The following is a 20,871-nucleotide window of genomic DNA, read 5'->3' as shown; positions in this document are numbered from 1 at the left end:
GTGGTTGCTAAGGTGTTGCTAGGTGGTTGCTAGAGTTGCTAGGCGGTTGCTAAGGTGTTGCTATGGTATCTGGGGTGGTTGCTAAGGTGTTGCTAGGTGGTTGCTAGGGTGTTGCTAGGCGGTTGCTAAGGTGTTGCTATGGTATCCGGGGTGGTTGCTAAGGTGTTGCTAGGTGGTTGCTAGGTGGTTGCTAGGGTGTTGCTAGGCGGTTGCTAAGGTGTTGCTATGGTATCCAGGGTGGTTGCTATGGTGTTGCTAGGTGGTTGCTAGGTGGTTGCTAAGGTGTTGCTAGGCGTTTGCTAAGGTGTTGCTATGGTATCCGGGGTGGTTGCTAAGGTGTTGCTAGGTGGTTGCTAGGTGGTTGCTAGGGTGTTGCTAGGCGGTTGCTAAGGTGTTGCTATGGTATCCGGGGTGGTTGCTAAGGTGTTGCTAGGTGGTTGCTAAGGTGTTGCTAGGCGGTTGCTAAGGTGTTGCTATGGTATCCGGGGTGGTTGCTAAGGTGTTGCTAGGTGGTTGCTAGGCGGTTGCTAAGGTGTTGCTATGGTATCCGGGGTGGTTGCTAAGGTGTTGCTATGGTATCTGTGGTGGTTGCTATGGTGTTTCTAGGTGGTTGCTAGGTGATTTATATGCATAAATTAGATTAAATGGTGTTTGCACGTTGCTACGCAACGTGCAAATACATCAATCAGCTATGCACGCTAGGTTGCTCTGGCCGTTCGGGGGTGTCCAAACTTTTGACCCGTGGCTCCATTACACACAGTACTGTGGGGCCGGGGTGTCCAAACTTTTGACCCGTGGCTCCATTACACACAGTACTGGGGGGCCGGGGTGTCCAAACTTTTGACCTAACGCTGATTTATCCCATAGCTGCTCCATTACACACAGTACTGGAGTTCTAGCTACCTGTCCTTCGATCTAGCTGCCGTCCTCCGATTGGCCCCATTCATTCCAATGGGGCCACTTCGTACGACATTCGTGCGAAATCCGTACGTCGTAACTTTTCGTAACGCATATTTTCGGAAAGAGCTCAATAAGTTCTACAGGTCCTCAATTGGTTTCATCTTCGTATTTCAAAAATTGCGACGTCCACGGGCGTGCAAAGTTCTGCCCATTCATTTTCAATGGGCAAAAAAACGCGTACTTACGAAGTTTTTACGAAAAACGTAAGTCCGATCGGAAAGCTGTATACAAGCCCACCATTCCCGATATGGACGCACGTTTTCTCTTTTGAACGAAGTCGATATTTCGAAAACTGCGGCACTAGTTAACCGGACAAAAAACAGGTGGAATAATAATAATAACTAGATTGCAGTTCCTACAGAAACTGCGAGTGTGATTGCAGTGCTGGCTGGTATCTGCTATGGTGTTGCTAAGGTGTTGCTATGGTATCCGGGGTGGTTGCTAAGGTGTTGCTAAGTGGTTGCTAAGGTGTTGCTAGGCGGTTGCTAAGGTGTTGCTATGGTATCCGGGGTGGTTGCTAAGGTGTTGCTAGGTGGTTGCTAGGGTGTTGCTAGGCGGTTGCTAAGGTGTTGCTATGGTATCCGGGGTGGTTGCTAAGGTGTTGCTAGGTGGTTGCTAGGTGGTTGCTAGGGTGTTGCTAGGCGGTTGCTAAGGTGTTGCTATGGTATCCGGGGTGGTTGCTAAGGTGTTGCTAGGTGGTTGCTAGGGTGTTGCTAGGCGGTTGCTAAGGTGTTGCTATGGTATCCGGGGTGGTTGCTAAGGTGTTGCTAGGTGGTTGCTAGGTGGTTGCTAGGGTGTTGCTAGGCGGTTGCTAAGGTGTTGCTATGGTATCCGGGGTGGTTGCTAAGGTGTTGCTAGGTGGTTGCTAGGGTGTTGCTAGGCGGTTGCTAAGGTGTTGCTATGGTATCCGGGGTGGTTGCTAAGGTGTTGCTAGGTGGTTGCTAGGTGGTTGCTAGGGTGTTGCTAGGCGGTTGCTAAGGTGTTGCTATGGTATCCGGGGTGGTTGCTAAGGTGTTGCTAGGTGGTTGCTAGGGTGTTGCTAGGCGGTTGCTAAGGTGTTGCTATGGTATCCGGGGTGGTTGCTAAGGTGTTGCTAGGTGGTTGCTAGGTGGTTGCTAGGGTGTTGCTAGGCGGTTGCTAAGGTGTTGCTATGGTATCCGGGGTGGTTGCTAAGGTGTTGCTAGGTGGTTGCTAGGTGGTTGCTAGGGTGTTGCTAGGCGGTTGCTAAGGTGTTGCTATGGTATCCGGGGTGGTTGCTAAGGTGTTGCTAGGTGGTTGCTAGGTGGTTGCTAAGGTGTTGCTAGCCGGTTGCTAAGGTGTTGCTATGGTATCTGGGGTGGTTGCTAAGGTGTTGCTAGGTGGTTGCTAGGTGGTTGCTAAGGTGTTGCTAGGCGGTTGCTAAGGTGTTGCTATGGTATCCGGGGTGGTTGCTAAGGTGTTGCTAGGTGGTTGCTAGGTGGTTGCTAGGGTGTTGCTAGGCGGTTGCTAAGGTGTTGCTATGGTATCCGTGGTGGTTGCTAAGGTGTTGCTAGGTGGTTGCTAGGTGGTTGCTAAGGTGTTGCTAGGCGGTTGCTAAGGTGTTGCTATGGTATCTGGGGTGGTTGCTAAGGTGTTGCTAGGTGGTTGCTAAGGTGTTGCTATGGTATCCGGGATGGTTGCTAAGGTGCTGCTAGGTGGTTGCTAGGTGGTTGCTAGGGTGTTGCTAGGCGGTTGCTAAGGTGTTGCTATGGTATCCGGTGTGGTTGCTAAGGTGTTGCTAGGCGGTTGCTAAGGTGTTGCTATGGTATCCGGGGTGGTTGCTAAGGTGTTGCTAGGTGGTTGCTAGGGTGTTGCTAGGCGGTTGCTAAGGTGTTGCTATGGTATCCGGGGTGGTTGCTAAGGTGTTGCTAGGTGGTTGCTAGGTATTGGCTAAGGTGTTGCTAGGCGGTTGCTAAGGTGTTGCTATGGTATCCAGGGTGGTTGCTAAGGTGTTGCTAGGTGGTTGCTAGGTGGTTGCTAAGGTGTTGCTAGGCGGTTGCTAAGGTGTTGCTATGGTATCCGGGGTGGTTGCTAAGGTGTTGCTAGGTGGTTGCTAGGTATTGGCTAAGGTGTTGCTAGGCGGTTGCTAAGGTGTTGCTATGGTATCCAGGGTGGTTGCTAAGGTGTTGCTAGGTGGTTGCTAGGTGGTTGCTAAGGTGTTGCTAGGCGGTTGCTAAGGTGTTGCTATGGTATCCGGGGTGGTTGCTAAGGTGTTGCTAGGTGGTTGCTAGGTTGTTGCTAGGGTGTTGCTAGGCGGTTGCTAAGGTGTTGCTATGGTATCCGGGGTGGTTGCTAAGGTGTTGCTAGGTGGTTGCTAGGTGGTTGCTAGGGTGTTGCTAGGCGGTTGCTAAGGTGTTGCTATGGTATCCGGGGTGGTTGCTAAGGTGTTGCTAGGTGGTTGCTAAGGTGTTGCTAGGCGGTTGCTAAGGTGTTGCTATGGTATCCGGGGTGGTTGCTAAGGTGTTGCTAAGTGGTTGCTATGCGGTTGCTTAGGTGTTGCTAGGCGGTTGCTAGGCGGTTGCTAAGGTGTTGCTATGGTATCCGGGGTGGTTGCTAAGGTGTTGCTAAGTGGTTGCTATGCGGTTGCTAAGGTGTTGCTAGGCGGTTGCTAAGGTGTTGCTATGGTATCCGGGGAGGTTGCTAAGGTGTTGCTAGGTGGTTGCTAAGGTGTTGCTAGGCGGTTGCTAAGGTGTTGCTATGGTATCTGTGGTGGTTGCTATGGTGTTTCTAGGTGGTTGCTAGGTGATTTATATGCATAAATTAGATTAAATGGTGTTTGCACGTTGCTACGCAACGTGCAAATACATCAATCAGCTATGCACGCTAGGTTGCTCTGGCCGTTCGGGGGTGTCCAAACTTTTGACCCGTGGCTCCATTACACACAGTACTGGGGGGCCGGGGTGTCCAAACTTTTGACCCGTGGCTCCATTACACACAGTACTGGGGGGGGCCGGGGTGTCCAAACTTTTGACCTAACGCTGATTTATCCCATAGCTGCTCCATACACTCACAGTACTGGAGTTCTAGCTACCTGTCCTTCGATCTAGCTGCCGTCCTCCGATTGGCCCCATTCATTCCAATGGGGCCACTTCGTACGACATTCGTACGAAATCCGTACGTCGTAACTTTTCGTAACGCATATTTTCGGAAAGAGCTCAATAAGTTCTACAGGTCCTCAATTGGTTTCATCTTCGTATTTCAAAAATTGCGACGTCCACGGGCGTGCAAAGTTCTGCCCATTCATTTTCAATGGGCAAAAAAACGCGTACTTACGAAGTTTTTACGAAAAGCGTAAGTCCGATCGGAAAGCTGTATACAAGCCCACCATTCCCGATATGGACGCACGTTTTCTCTTTTGAACGAAGTCGATATTTCGAAAACTGCGGCACTAGTTAACCGGACAAAAAACAGGTGGAATAATAATAATAAGAAGAAGAAGAATAAGACTTAAGAAGAACAATACTGTGATTGCATTACTGCAATCACACTAATAAGAAGAAGAATAAGACTTAAGAAGAACAATACTGTGATTGCATTACTGCAATCACACTAATAATAATAATAATAAGAAGAACTAGATTGCAGTTCCTGCAGAAACTGCGAGTGTGATTGCAGTGCTGGCTGGTATCTGCTAAGGTGTTGCTAAGGTGTTGCTATGGTATCCGGGGTGGTTGCTAAGATGTTGCTAGGTGGTTGCTAAGGTGTTGCTAGGCGGTTGCTAAGGTGTTGCTATGGTATCTGGGGTGGTTGCTAAGGTGTTGCTAGGTGGTTACTAGGTGGTTGCTAAGGTGTTGCTAGGCGGTTGCTAAGGTGTTGCTACGCGGTTGCTAAGGTGTTGCTATGGTATTTGGGGTGGTTGCTAAGGTGTTGCTAGGTGGTTGCTAGGTGGTTGCTAGGTGGTTGCTAAGGTGTTGCTAGGCGGTTGCTAAGGTGTTTCTATGGTATCCGGGGTGGTTGCTAAGGTGTTGCTAGGTGGTTGCTAGGGTGTTGCTAGGCGGTTGCTAAGGTGTTGCTATGGTATCTTGGGTGGTTGCTAAGGTGTTGCTAGGTGGTTGCTAGGTGGTTGCTAGGGTGTTGCTAGGCGGTTGCTAAGGTGTTGCTATGGTATCCGGGGTGGTTGCTAAGGTGTTGCTAGGTGGTTGCTAGGGTGTTGCTAGGCGGTTGCTAAGGTGTTGCTATGGTATCCGGGGTGGTTGCTAAGGTGTTGCTAGGTGGTTGCTAGGTGGTTGCTAGGGTGTTGCTAGGCGGTTGCTAAGGTGTTGCTATGGTATCCGGGGTGGTTGCTAAGGTGTTGCTAGGTGGTTGCTAGGGTGTTGCTAGGCGGTTGCTAAGGTGTTGCTATGGTATCCGGGGTGGTTGCTAAGGTGTTGCTAGGTGGTTGCTAAGGTGTTGCTAGGCGGTTGCTGAGGTGTTGCTATGGTATCCGGGGTGGTTGCTAAGGTGTTGCTAGGTGGTTGCTAGGCGGTTGCTAAGGTGTTGCTATGGTATCCGGGGTGGTTGCTAAGGTGTTGCTAAGTGGTTGCTATGCGGTTGCTAAGGTTTTGCTAGGCGGTTGCTAAGGTGTTGCTATGGTATCCGGGGAGGTTGCTAAGGTGTTGCTAGGTGGTTGCTAGGTGGTTGCTAAGGTGTTGCTAGGCGGTTGCTAAGGTGTTGCTATGGTATCTGTGGTGGTTGCTATAGTGTTTCTAGGTGGTTGCTAGGTGATTTATATGCATAAATTAGATTAAATGGTGTTTGCACGTTGCTACGCAACGTGCAAATACATCAATCAGCTATGCACGCTAGGTTGCTCTGGCCGTTCGGGGGTGTCTAAACTTTTGACCCGTGGCTCCATTACACACAGTACTGGGGGGGGCCGGGGTGTCCAAACTTTTGACCCATGGCTCCATTACACACAGTACTGGGGGGGGCCGGGGTGTCCAAACTTTTGACCTAACGCTGATTTATCCCATAGCTGCTCCATACACTCACAGTACTGGAGTTCTAGCTACCTGTCCTTCGATCTAGCTGCCGTCTTCCGATTGGCCCCATTCATTCCAATGGGGCCACTTCGTACGACATTCGTACGAAATCCGTACGACGTAACTTTTCGTAACGCATATTTTCGGAAAGAGCTCAATAAGTTCTACAGGTCCTCAATTGGTTTCATCTTAGTATTTCAAAAATTGCGACGTCCACGGGCGTGCAAAGTTCTGCCCATTCATTTTCAATGGGCAAAAAAACGCGTACTTACGAAGTTTTTACGAAAAACGTAATTCCGATCGGAAAGCTGTATACAAGCCCACCATTCCCGATAAGGACGCACGTTTTCTCTTTTGAACGAAGTCGATATTTCGAAAACTGCGGCACTAGTTAACCGGACAAAAAACAGGTGGAATAATAATAATAACTAGATTGCAGTTCCTACAGAAACTGCGAGTGTGATTGCAGTGCTGGCTGGTATCTGCTATGGTGTTGCTAAGGTGTTGCTAAATGGTTGCTAAGGTGTTGCTATCGTATCCAGGGTGGTTGCTAAGGTGTTGCTAAGTGGTTGCTAGGTGGTTGCTAAGGTGTTGCTAGGTGGTTGCTAAGGTGTTACAATGGTATCCGGGGTGGTTGCTAAGGTGTTGCTAGGTGGTTGCTAGGCGGTTGCTAAGGTGTTGCTATGGTATCCGGGGTGGTTGCTAATGTGTTGCTAGGTGGTTGCTAGGGTGTTGCTAGGCGGTTGCTAAGGTGTTGCTATGGTATCTGGGGTGGTTGCTAAGGTGTTGCTAGGTGGTTGCTAGGTGGTTGCTAGGGTGTTGCTAGGCGGTTGCTAAGGTGTTGCTATGGTATCCGGGGTGGTTGCTAAGGTGTTGCTAGGTGGTTGCTAGGTGGTTGCTAGGGTGTTGCTAGGCGGTTGCTAAGGTGTTGCTATGGTATCCGGGGTGGTTGCTAAGGTGTTGCTAGGTGGTTGCTAGGTGGTTGCTAGGGTGTTGCTAGGCGGTTGCTAAGGTGTTGCTATGGTATCCGGGGTGGTTGCTAAGGTGTTGCTAGGTGGTTGCTAGGTGGTTGCTAGGGTGTTGCTAGGCGGTTGCTAAGGTGTTGCTATGGTATCCGGGGTGGTTGCTAAGGTGTTGCTAGGTGGTTGCTAGGTGGTTGCTAGGGTGTTGCTAGGCGGTTGCTAAGGTGTTGCTATGGTATCCGGGGTGTTTGCTAAGGTGTTGCTAGGTGGTTGCTAGGTGGTTGCTAGGGTGTTGCTAGGCGGTTGCTAAGGTGTTGCTATGGTATCCGGGGTGGTTGCTAAGGTGTTGCTAGGTGGTTGCTAGGTGGTTGCTAGGGTGTTGCTAGGGGGTTGCTAAGGTGTTGCTATGGTATCTGGGGTGGTTGCTAAGGTGTTGCTAGGTGGTTGCTAGCATGTTGCTAGGCGGTTGCTAAGGTGTTGCTATGGTATCCGGGATGGTTGCTAAGGTGTTGCTAGGTGGTTGCTAAGGTGTTGCTAGGCGGTTGCTAAGGTGTTGCTAGGTGGTTGCTAAGGTGTTGCTATGGTATCCGGGGTGGTTGCTAAGGTGTTGCTAGGTGGTTGCTAGGTGGTTGCTAGGGTGTTGCTAGGCGGTTGCTAAGGTGTTGCTATGGTATCCGGGGTGGTTGCTAAGGTGTTGCTAGGTGGTTGCTAGGTGGTTGCTAGGGTGTTGCTAGGCGGTTGCTAAGGTGTTGCTATGGTATCTGGGGTGGTTGCTAAAGTGTTGCTAGGTGGTTGCTAGGGTGTTGCTAGGCGGTTGCTAAGGTGTTGGTATGGTATCCGGGGTGGTTGCTAAGGTGTTGCTAGGTGGTTGCTAGGTGGTTGCTAGGGTGTTGCTAGGCGGTTGCTAAGGTGTTGCTAGGTGGTTGCTAAGGTGTTGCTATGGTATCCGGGGTGGTTGCTAAGGTGTTGCTAGGTGGTTGCTAGGTGGTTGCTAGGCGGTTGCTAAGGTGTTGCTAGGCAGTTGCTAAGGTGTTGCTATGGTATCCGGGGTGGTTGCTAAGGTGTTGCTAGATGGTTGCTAGGTGGTTGCTAGGGTGTTGCTAGGCGGTTGCTAAGGTGTTGCTATGGTATCCAGGGTGGTTGCTAAGGTGTTGCTAGGCGGTTGCTAAGGTGTTGCTATGGTATCCGCGGTGGTTGCTAAGGTGTTGCTAGGTGGTTGCTAGGTGGTTGCTAAGGTGTTGCTAGGCGGTTGCTAAGTTGTTGCTATGGTATCCGGGGTGGTTGCTAAGGTGTTGCTAGGTGGTTGCTAGGTGGTTGCTAGGGTGTTGCTAGGCGGTTGCTAAGGTGTTGCTATGGTATCCGGGGTGGTTGCTAAGGTGTTGCTAGGTGGTTGCTAGGTGGTTGCTAGGGTGTTGCTAGGCGGTTGCTAAGGTGTTGCTATGGTATCCGGGGTGGTTGCTAAGGTGTTGCTAGGTGGTTGCTAGGTGGTTGCTAAGGTGTTGCTAGGCGGTTGCTAAGGTGTTGCTATGTTATCCGGGGTGGTTGCTAAGGTGTTGCTATGGTATCCGGGGTGGTTGCTAAGGTGTTGCTAGGTGGTTGCTATGTGGTTGCTAAGGTGTTGCTAGGCAGTTGCTAAGGTGTTGCTATGGTATCCGGGGTGGTTGCTAAGGTGTTGCTATGGTATCCGGGGTGGTTGCTAAGGTGTTGCTAGGTGGTTGCTAGGTGGTTGCTAAGGTGTTGCTAGGCGGTTGCTAAGGTGTTGCTATGGTATCCGGGGTGGTTGCTAAGGTGTTGCTAGGTGGTTGCTAGGTGGTTGCTAAGGTGTTGCTAGGCGGTTGCTAAGGTGTTGCTATGGTATCCGGGGTGGTTGCTAAGGTGTTGCTAGGTGGTTGCTAGGTGGTTGCTAGGGTGTTGCTAGGCGGTTGCTAAGGTGTTGCTATGGTATCCGGGGTGGTTGCTAAGGTGTTGCTAGGTGGTTGCTAAGGTGTTGCTAGGCGGTTGCTAAGGTGTTGCTAAGGTGTTGCTAGGTGGTTGCTAGGCAGTTGCTAAGGTGTTGCTATGGTATCCGGGGTGGTTGCTAAGGTGTTGCTAGGTGGTTGCTAGGTGGTTGCTAGGGTGTTGCTAGGCGGTTGCTAAGGTGTTGCTATGGTATCCGGGGAGGTTGCTAAGGTGTTGCTAGGTGGTTGCTAAGGTGTTGCTAGGCGGTTGCTAAGGTGTTGCTATGGTATCTGTGGTGGTTGCTATGGTGTTTCTAGGTGGTTGCTAGGTGATTTATATGCATAAATTAGATTAAATGGTGTTTGCACGTTGCTACGCAACGTGCAAATACATCAATCAGCTATGCACGCTAGGTTGCTCTGGCCGTTCGGGGGTGTCCAAACTTTTGACCCGTGGCTCCATTACACACAGTACTGGGGGGCCGGGGTGTCCAAACTTTTGACCCATGGCTCCATTACACACAGTACTGGGGGGGGGGCCGTGGTGTCCAAACTTTTGACCTAACGCTGATTTATCCCATAGCTGCTCCATACACTCACAGTACTGGAGTTCTAGCTACCTGTCCTTCGATCTAGCTGCCGTCCTCCGATTGGCCCCATTCATTCCAATGGGGCCACTTCGTACGACATTCGTACGAAATCCGTACGTCGTAACTTTTCGTAACGCATATTTTCGGAAAGAGCTCAATAAGTTCTACAGGTCCTCAATTGGTTTCATCTTCGTATTTCAAAAATTGCGACGTCCACGGGCGTGCAAAGTTCTGCCCATTCATTTTCAATGGTCAAAAAAACGCGTACTTACGAAGTTTTTACGAAAAACGTAAGTCCGATCGGAAAGCTGTATACAAGCCCACCATTCCCGATATGGACGCACGTTTTCTCTTTTGAACGAAGTCGATATTTCGAAAACTGCGGCACTAGTTAACCGGACAAAAAACAGGTGGAATAATAATAATAAGAATAAGACTTAAGAAGAACAATACTGTGATTGCATTACTGCAATCACACTAATAAGAAGAAGAAGAAGAAGAAGAATAAGACTTAAGAAGATCAGTACTGTGATTGCATTACTGCAATCACACTAATAATAATAAGAATAAGACTTAAGAAGATCAATACTGTGATTGCATTACTGCAATCACACTAATAATAAGAAGAAGAAGAATAAGACTTAAGAAGAACAATACTGTGATTGCATTACTGCAATCACACTAATAAGACTTAAGAAGATCAGTACTGTGATTGCATTACTGCAATCACACTAATAAGTAGAATAAGAAGATTACGAAGAACAATAAGTTGGCTTTTCCAAGCCAACTTAATGAGAGACAAGTGAGCGAGTTCCTGGCACAGGAACACGTGTGCCCATGCCACCACATTTACTGTGGTGTGGTCTATCAGTTCTTCATGCTTACCAGAGGTTTGCATCATTTAATAAACCCCCTGAGCTTATTTCTAGTAAAAATAGTCAATGTTTGTAACTCACTCTCTGCAGAAACACTGCAATTGTAGAAGAATTGTATTGCATATCTTTTGTATAACTGTCACTATGTCGGGCCTGCCAGTATTGTGATGGAGTTATGACCTGACTACAACTGCAAAAGACAAAGTGGAATAATATTTTACATTTGAAAACAGCAATGAATTGCCTCCATAATGAGGGAACTCCTCATTCCCCTGTGATTTACACAGCAAGTAGAAGATAACTTTCTGTTATCAGGTGTCAGGCCTTTGTGTACCCTTTCATCTCCTTAACAGTTACAGATCAAATGAAGACATTTAACTGACATTATCACTGATAAATACTCTGTAATGTTTGGAATAGTAAGGTTTTTGGATGTTAACTTAATGTGTTCAATAAAATACATGAACAGAACATCTCTTTGTGTATTATAAGGTTTGGTCAAATTCTCTTCTTTTGTAATTATGACTTAGATAATGATCAAGCCATGTTATACAGTTCTCTTAAATACCACATTTCCCATACAGTGTGTTATTATCTACATCTGAACCTTTTAATGATGCAGATGTTTCAGATAATTGGTGAATTCAACCTAGTGACTAAACATTTCTTCTATCATAAACAGTGTTTTACCATTTTCCCTGCAGTTTCCTAGCTCAATGACTTTTCAGCACATTTTTGCATGTTTTACTGACATGCTCACTTCTTTGGTACCAGTGCTAAGAAACAAGGGTAACAAACACAACATACAAATGCAACATAAACATATCATTTAAAATAACCCTAAAAGCTAAATGTGCTTTCTTTTTACGAACACCATTGACCAAGGTAACAATTGGAAAACTGGACTCCTAGTCACCTAAAATGGAGAGACAACGGTATGTTTTAGAAGGACTGTATTTCCGTTATAGCTAAGTCATCCATCATGAGTGAACATATGTTTGTTTTAGTTTATATTTAATATGATGTATAACAGCAAAAAAAAATCTGAAATGTTACTGACCAAATACTAATGAAATGTATGATATGTAGATTGTGGGAAGACTGTCTAACCAACTAAAACAATAGACACTAAACCTCACAGCAACTTGATCAGATTGGCCATATGGTGTTCATGCTAACTCTCACCATCTTCAAACAGTTTATTTTTTAAATCCCCTGTGCTCCAAATAAGCATATGCTGTAGAGTACTGAATATTATTGAAGGACCCATGCCATGGAAAATCAATATTTATATGCAATATGCAATGTCAAACACTTTTTTAAATTCATTGTTTTTCTTTTATGTCACAAAAGCAAAATCTGAAGTGTTTCCTTATGTCCGTTTATAATAAATATGTTTTTTTAAAGGTTTTTCGTAAACTCACACAAACATCATCATAAGTGGACCCCTGTACTGATCGGTGATTTAGAACCACATTCACAAAGCTGTTAAATCCTGAACTAGCATTATTAGGACAAATCCAAACGGATCTTTGTTCTGTTTGTTTGAAAAGGCTGTTGGAAATACTTCATCAATAATGTAGCTTGGATATGACACATGTCATCTGGGTTTCAGAGATGATTATGTAGAGCTAGGCCCATGAGGGCTTCAGCGACAAATGTCTAGAGAAAAAAGCGAGAACAAGCATATGGTGCATGTAATATTGATTATAGCCCTTGTTCTCCATGGGCCTTTTGTTGATGTTTATGTGTGAGACTGGGAACAAAATGAGCGGCCTTTCATACTTTTACACAAGACATTGCTGTGTGGTTTGGAGAAAAATTTAGCTGGAAAGAGAAAAAGGGGCAATAGAAGACTGCTAATGAATTCTGACTGGAGTCTGTCAAGTGTGAGAGAACAAAAGAATGTTTGAATGCCTGTGACTGCACTTACTTGTGTGCAAAAGAGAGAAAGAGTATGAGAGAGCAGAGAGAGAGAGAGAGAGTATGAGAGAACAGGGACAAAGAGAGAGAGAGAGAGAGAGAGAGAGAGAGAGTATGAGAAAGCAGAGACAGAGCGAGAGAAACTTGTGTAGGTGTGTGTAAAGGCTAAGAGGATAGTCCTGAGCCAGGTTTAGAGAGTCTGATGGGAGGTCAGGGCCTGGGGCTGTGTATCCCCGTGGGTGTGGAACTCAAACGCTTTAATCAGAACAGAGCGTGTCAATGCTCCTTTGTTTGCCTGCTCGACCTTTGGGCAGACATAGCCAGCAACACACACACACACACACACACACACACACACACACACACGCACATGCACATATACATGCTCATGCACACAGAAAGCCAGTATGAGAAGAAAGTATAGAATTTTGTAAAAATGTGTTTTGAGCTTTACAGCATGTGTTCTTTTTCATTAGTGGTCTATATTTTTATAGTATTTTCTGGATTAAAATGTCCAGACTTTGAAGAAAAATGCTTTGCTTTGTTTAATGCAAAATGTTTAAACTGAAAGGACAAAAGCTGGGCTTTTAAAAAAAGGAATTAAAACTGATGTTACAGACCTTCTGCATAATTAATGTAGTGGTAAGATGCAGAATTAGGTAATTAAGAGAAGTTCATACATCACAATATGGTGTACTGCACAGAATTTCTGATTTCTGGTTTCTTTACAGTAGTGATGTAATTACTTTACCACTTCACATATCTTTTGTGGAAAGAAAGGATGCTATGTTTGGGAGGATACTGATCCCCTTTCAGTTCAATCAGATGATATTCAATTCTGATCAAGGGGCGGGGTTGGGCTATACATTAAACTTTCTGCACAATAGTTGTTAATGCATCATGCAGGTATTTCAAGATGACATATATTGTTTTACCTCAATCAATCACATTTAAAGCATTGCCAAATTCAGAGCCCATGAAATTCTGTAAAGAACTGTACCAGAGAACTGAAATGAGTGATGTACTCTTGAAAGGGGTATCTGGTTTGTGATGTTAAAGAACATCACTAAGTAATTAAAAAGTAACCTTACTTTAATCACATTATTTTTTAAAGATCCATAGAAAATGTACAGCAAGACATACTATTCTATACATAATGCCATCATAATGCCTCAGCTTTAACTAGTAAATATAAAAAAAAAACCTTCATGACCATCTGAGATATCTATAGACACTCTCAGACACCTCACTTTTAAGGGTTATTCTGTTAACAAGTTCAAATAATCTTTTACAATATTTTTGTTTCGCCATTATGCCTGTATTGTGTGTATTCTCTGGGTAATGTCTATTGTTTGTGACAGTGATTTAATCATCTGTAAGCTATGCACATCTTCACTGTATGCAATATGGAGCATCCAGCTGGATTTACGCTCTGAAGAATCTTTTATTCACGAATATCTTCCTGTCTGTCAAGCTACAATAAGAAGCGTGTAATTCAAAGTCTTTGCACGCCTTGGAAGGCTGATTTTCAAACATTTTTGTTTTTTTTATTCCTGTGTTGCATGTGCTTATTGCATTGCACTTGGGTCTCCTGTCCTCATGCCTCTATCCCCTAAAGTGCCCTTTAGAGTTTGATAATGTGTCTTAATAAGTGCCCATCTATGGTGCCCTTCTGCCCTACAAGGGGGTAAAAGGGTGTAATTAAGAAGTGCTTCTATGGCACCTCTACTAGACAGTGTCCCAAAAAGTTCCCTTTCCAGTAGAGAAGATGCAGTGGGATGCAGTGCTGTATATATATTTACTGCAGGTGAGAAACATGATGAAGTGACAGGATGAATGGTGTGAGAGTGAGATAGGTTTACTTATGGTTGCTTTGTCAGTGAAGAACATTTGATGTGGTGCCCCACAGGTGCTCTCACAAAAGGATAAACGACAACGTTTTTAAAGACACAGTAAGCTGTTGTCAGTGATGGATAAAAAAAAACATAAAAAATTTATTACATCTGTTTAATATGCATCTACTCCATCTTATTTTACAGTTTTAGCCAATCTCCCACAAGAATGTTCAGATGGTTGGGGACTTAATGTATTATGAGCTTTAGCCGTGGCTTCCTGTTGCAGTGTGTAAGAAAGTAATACAGCAGGCTTTTCGTATTTGTAAAGATAGTGTTTAGCATAATGTAATGTGTGTTTAGCATAAAATTACTTAATGTTATTATTAACCTTAAACAAGGTTGAAGACTAGTTTATCATACATGGCACATTATAGCTTTATGCACTCTGGTTGGGCTCTGTGTCATACATTGCCTTTTTAATTTTTTTGTCCCTGCTCTCAATACAGCCTGAGGTTATCCCAATAATTAGGGCCTATTCTTTTTTTTTTATAATTTTTAATAGCGGAGTGGTACGAAGACATTGCTGTGTTTAACTTTTTCCACTTGCTACAGCACCAGAAACAACACATTAGCAAACATATAAACATATAACATATAAAACTAATTTTGTTTTATATGTCAAAAACATAAACAGCAACAACATGGTACTACTCTGCCCCAGTTGTTTTTCAGTCAAAAAGCAGTTTCAACATATTCCAACATTATTCTTAATTTATTAATATGGGATGTGTAATATTTAACATATATTAAATAAACAATATATTAATATTGATATACTCTCTAAAATAAAGTCTTAGTCTTGACCATGACTCAACATGTCTGTGGGTCTTGGTCTTACCTTGACTACAACTCTTCTATTGGTACAGATATATAGTAAATCATTAATTCCAAAAATGACGCAATGTAAGCATCAAAAACACATTCAGACTCACCTTCCTCTGCTGCTGCACAGGTGGGCAGCACGTGGTCTTTGAGTCGTCCCTCAGAGTCAGCCTGTCAGAGGTTTTAGAGACCCTTTGGTGTTTGGGGTCCTGTTTATTGGATTTTGGGGTTACTGGATGAACCCTCTTCCAGTTCTTTAGACCATATCCACTAAACTCTACATAGATGTGAGCACACACACACAGGACCGAGAGGAGAACACACACTCGCAGTAACACACACCTGTTCACCCTCTCCTTCAGCATGCTGGAGTTCAAGTGTTCCTCCAGGTCTCACTCTCCCTCTCTAACTTTCTCACATTGCCTCAGACAGGAACTTCGTGAGTTTCCTCTCCATTGCCAAGACTTTAGGCTCTCTTTTTGTCTTCTGTGAAGTTGTTTTTTTCTTTTCTCAGTCACATCTTCTCTCTATATTTCCATGTCTTCACACTCTCTTTTCTCTTCTCGTCTGGTTCACGTCCACGTTGCTCTGTTTTCATCCCATTCTCTCCATCCTTCTCTTGCATAAGCCTGGCTCCAAGCAAGTTCTCCAGTTACAGAGTCCACCATCTGTAAACATCTTTGTCCATGCGCCTGTGCGTGTGAATGTGTGCTACTCTCACAGCAAAAAAACAAAACAAAAACAGCAAAAAAAAAAATAAATAAAAAAAAAAGCAAAGATTTGGTTCAAAACTTTGGGAACTCCTCCTTCGTGGACATCCCTCATACACATGTGAGCACAGGCACAGACGCACACACACTCCTCTCACACACTCTCACAGTGCCTCAACTTTTAGGAACCTCCCCCAAACATCTGCAGCAGCATTTGGAGAGATCAGACCAGAGCAGATGGCAGCAGGGTTTTCCTCTGTGGGATTGTGCTGGGAGGATTGACCAGTCTGTAATAGTAGATTCAAGCTGACTAAATGTGAAACAAAAGCCTTAAGCTCCTTCACCTTCCAACCTAACATCCTTAAAATTCCAGTAACACCTACATAACATTTTCCTCTCTATTTCTGATACTTTAATAAAATGTTTATGAAAAGCTTGACATCACATAATATATTTTATGTTAGAACTAACATTGTATTGATATATGCTGCCAAAAATGTAAAATATCGTATCTAATTCATAACCATATATACACATATATGGCCATATTTAAAACACAATACGTATGATTTTAATCTACTAAGTATTGGCCCTGTAACTAGAGCAGTGCATGCCTGAAGAAATTTGGGCTTAAACTAAAATGAAGAACCTTTGCTTTATTTATACCACTTTTTGGAAGCATAATTTAGAAGGAGTTTTTTGAGACATACACCTGTTAATAAACTATACATATCAGTTAAATAAATGCTTGTACAGCCCTCAGACTAAAGCGGTAACACATTTACGCTTCAAACCACAAAATAAAGATAACGTTTAAGACAAAGTCAGAGTATGAATGGTTTCTACTTTGTTTATGGCAAACACCTTAAATACATATACAAAGTCTCATCCTGACAATTTTACTGTAAAAGTAAAAGTATTTGCTTAAGCTATTTATAAATATTCATGAATTGCTTTAGAAATGCATAATTCAGTGTTTTAAAGCCCAAATGTATGTCCCATTCATGGGTAGCTTGTGGCTTGGATTTTTGCCAGTCATTCCTCATTCCTACCTTTCTCTTTTTACACTCTGCTTATATTAAAACCACATGTTGAAAGCATGGCACAAACTGTTCTCAAAGTACTCAAAAGACAGTAGATGGTGCTACAGCACTGAAGATGGGGTTTTACGATCCAGCCTTCCATAGAGGTAATGTCTTGTTTTTTTATTACAAATCAGCAGCAATGTGGATCTTGTGATCATGTGCTTCAGAGGAAAATGTTCACAAAAATCAAATATAGCTGATCAGCCATGACATGTTCGGTGTCCAAACTTCCATACCTGGCCACTGTAGACATGAAGCTAACTTTACTTATGTCCTGCCAAATGAATGCAGGTACTTATACAATGAATGATTTATATAACAAGAAGAAATGTTTACAAATGAGTACAAGGATATTCTTAGGGGTTTAATTTGGCTTTCATCATGTATTTAAATTTGCGGTGAGGGATACATTTAGGAAATTTGATTTATTCGCCGAACAAACTTTAGCTTCTGGACATTTCAACACTTAGCTTACAGAGTTTTTACAGTATTTTGTAAATCTAAATTTTGCTTCATTATTCACACTACACTGATACTGATCTCACAATCATTTGGGTCCCCCACACACACTTCATCCCAGCCCTCATTAACGGTCTTATTGAAGATAACAGAAATTGCTCTAAAGCACACATTAATTAAATTCTTAAGACCCAGGACGCTGCGTCATAAAGAAATTATTTATACTCAACGCCAAAACGAATAAGATCAGAATAAAAAATAGATCGGATAAGCCTGCACTCATTGGGTATGGTTTTTTTTTTAATTTATTTATTTTCATTTTAGAGAGTTAATCATTTATAGCTTTGCAAGTTTAATATGTTGGGGAAAAAAACAAACTAACCAACTTTCTTTTTGTATTAATTTATTTATTATTTTAGAGGCAATCAGAAACTAAAAGCACAATACTGCCCCCTGTTGGAAGTGTATGCTATTGAATTTGCCACCACATTACAGAATGTACCACACAATTTTTACCGCAATCCACAGGCCTGAGATCATCATACCTACACGTTTGTGGGGCTGATGAAATCAAAAATGCAGTGTGTTTCTGATTTAGTTATATTGGTTTGTGTTCATTACCTACATACATTGTTATATCGTACAATAACAAGTGGGAGCCAGTATACACACACACTTTACCTCTAGGACAATTTACCTGATCTCCATGTTTTTGCACAGTGAGAAAAAAAACCAAGAATACAGAACATGAAAACTACACCCAGATAGGCACTTGAACCAGAAACTCCAGCACTGAGAGGCAAACATGCTAACCACCAAGCTAATATGCTACCCAATATAAATCAATATTTTGGGTAGTTTGGTATAAAATGCTCCATTCTGATGATTTTTTTTTATCACATTGGTGGTAAAAGGAACCGTGAAGAATATTACATTTCATAAATAAGTATTGCCTGAGGAGTAAAACATAATTCAACAATAGTTTCACAAAACGTATTTACCTAAAATGTGTCATAAATCGGAGATACAGGCTACACAAAGGGTTTTATAAAGAGAAGAAAAAAAAACATTTTTCAACACCGCTTAACCATCAACAGCACTGCACTGCACAAGACATGTGTTGGTTCATTGATCATTTTGGAGACAAATTATAAAAGGACTATTAGAATATTTAGACATTTTTCCTAATTGCATTTGAATTTTCACAATTTCACTGTTATTTACAAAAGGTTTAAGTTAGTCTGTGGCTTTAGTTACACTGCACTACATTTCAGTTGAATTAAAGTGTATAGAAAAATTAAGAAGATTCCTATGTGAAATTCAATAATCACCTTAAAACACTCTTGTTTCAGAAAGGATTAAGACATATTGAGACTAAAACAAACACACAGTGGTTCATTAAAATATGATATTTTAAATTATATTTCCGTTTGTGGCAAAACATGTAATGGTGTGTTTTAAATATCTATTTCTAATGTCTTTGCACACAGATAGGGTTTTTTGACATGTGGCCTACTGGTTGGTTATTTTTTATCAGGATTTGGTAAAAAAAAAAAAAAAAGTAAAAACACTGTAAGAATATAATACTCATGCATAATACATATTCATGTTTCTGGATGAACTGCTCACTTTATGAGCACTTTTCAGGTTTGTGAAGTTTAGGGCCAACTGACCTGAGAGAAATATGTAACACAGACTGGAAATAACCAGACAAGACAACTGCAGGTCAAGTTCAGAGGTCAACCTGTCTGAGTGCTTAGGGTTTATGATTATTTATGTCAGACCTTAAGACAGCACTTTTAAAACCAGGATGAACCGGTCTGATTTAAAAGGGGAAACTGATTAAACAAAGCCACTCTTATATGGAATGCTGTACATGCACTATTTTCCTATTTTCAATATTTTCCTAGTTTAGTTTAGTTTAGTTTAGTTACTTTAGTTTAGTCAAAAAACAAATACTGTAATAGGCAATATTTGTGATGCAGTTTTTTTCCTCTAGGTATCTATATGGGTTTTATTGAGCAGCATCTAATTTGACGTGTCTTTAAATCACACAAAAAGTCACTCTGTGTAAGGGCATCTGCGAAATATAAAGAAATGTAAATTACATGTTTATGTCATAAATGGTCATCTTAAGAAAGCTGATGGCTAACCTCGGGATTAATGCTCAAGTTTTAAGATAACTTTAACTTTAAGATAAGGTTATCTTCTTATCAACTATTCAACACTATGCCTGCTAAAGACTAATAATAAACAACCCATACATAACAATGTTAATCAACATCAAATTTCTAAGCTCTTTACAAATAACTTTCATACCGGTGAAATAACAGTCTTGCAATGGGGTTGCTCTCAGCAGATGAAAGGTCCTATACAATTTACAGTAGGCTACACTGCATTCATTCTGGGACATGTTTCTGTGCTATTCTACTTAACCTATCTGGTTCAGTCCTCCAACAAGTGCTATGGAGGAGGCTAAAGTGGGTGACTATAAAGACACTCTCCTGCCTGCTGACGTGGACATATATGGACTTGAAGCCCAATACTTGAGATGATACCTTTGCTGACATCTGCACCATGCCTACTGGATCAAAGGCATTCTCACAGTTACTATTTGAGCAACTGCATTTACAGCAGCCATCACAAGACCAATGACCAATGACCAAAAACACTAGAATACAAGTATTGTATGACCTGCTAGCCATTTCAAGTAATTAAACAAAACACAAATGACTAATCTACACTGACCTCCTACACTATAAACAGTGTGATGACCCAGAGAAAAAATATTGGGCATCATTTACAGAATCACTATATTCAGAATGGGACTCTCTGTTGCACTGTGCCGTGGAGTAGTGGAACTATGTTCTCTGGAATGAGGTGCTCCATCCAACACTTATGGGATAATCTTTAGGAGTTTGGAAAGAAATGAGGTGGTGATCATCACTTTTTACCATATAGCAATCAAAATCTAGTAGAAAGCCCTCCCTGAACAGGAGAGACAGTTTCTGCAACCAAACCAGAATATTCCTTGTTTTTAATATACCCCTGATTTCAGCAATAGCAATATTTCAGCAGGTGTCCCAATACTTTGTTTCTGACATGTTTTGACTATTTACTTTGCTTGTGTGTAAGCCTTGTAGCTCCAGTTTAAATGAAAGAAGAAACTAAATGATCTAAGCCACTGTGATGCTATTAATCAACCAATTATTTGTTTTCACAAGCCCACGATAAAAGGTAAATCTGCATGTTTTAATCATTTCAGAGACTGTAAAACTGGCTGCTAAAACCCAGTCTTATTACTTATAAATAAAAAAATAACATTCTGTGACACATTTATGGTAAAATAACCATTCACACTGTATTAAACACATTTATTTAAGTGCACCTGAGTGTTGCTACTCTGTTCCACATCATCAGGAGGTTTAAAGAGGAGTTTGATCCCTAGTGATGACACATCTGTTTATAACCTGGAGGCCAAAAGTATGTAATGTGATTAATAATTAATGTTGCACATTGATTAATTCCATGGTGTTGTAAATAAAGTAAGTGAACCTTTTTTTTGTTGACTGTGTATAAAGTCTCTATTTTATTAAGCTTATTGTTTTTGTAAGTGATTTTTAGAGATAAATAGAAATTACTTTAGGATGCATCTCGCACACACTGTTTCAGTT

The 20,871-nt window shown here is 42.6% G+C and overlaps 1 protein-coding gene across 2 annotated transcripts in view; it reads right to left on the bottom strand.

Annotated features, from left to right (window-relative positions):
* The window catches only part of mettl24 (methyltransferase like 24), a 118,333-nt gene extending 102,520 nt beyond the window's left edge, over nt 1-15,813 (bottom strand). Inside the window, exon 1 of one of the 2 annotated variants that reach the window (XM_015607430.3) lies at nt 15,054-15,813. In XM_015607430.3, the coding sequence (XP_015462916.2) occupies nt 15,054-15,308 (255 nt within the window). In that variant the 5' untranslated portion in view covers nt 15,309-15,813. The remainder of the gene's footprint in view (nt 1-15,053) is intronic. The other variant, XM_007255654.4, reaches the window with a different exon arrangement.
* Between the last annotated feature and the right edge of the window lie 5,058 nt (nt 15,814-20,871).

The sequence above is a fragment of the Astyanax mexicanus genome, chromosome 1 (assembly GCF_023375975.1).
Source record: "Astyanax mexicanus isolate ESR-SI-001 chromosome 1, AstMex3_surface, whole genome shotgun sequence".
NCBI classification, from domain to species: Eukaryota; Metazoa; Chordata; class Actinopteri; order Characiformes; family Acestrorhamphidae; genus Astyanax; species Astyanax mexicanus.
Note: the sequence above shows the minus strand (reverse complement) of the source record. Positions and strands in the feature narration are given on the sequence as shown.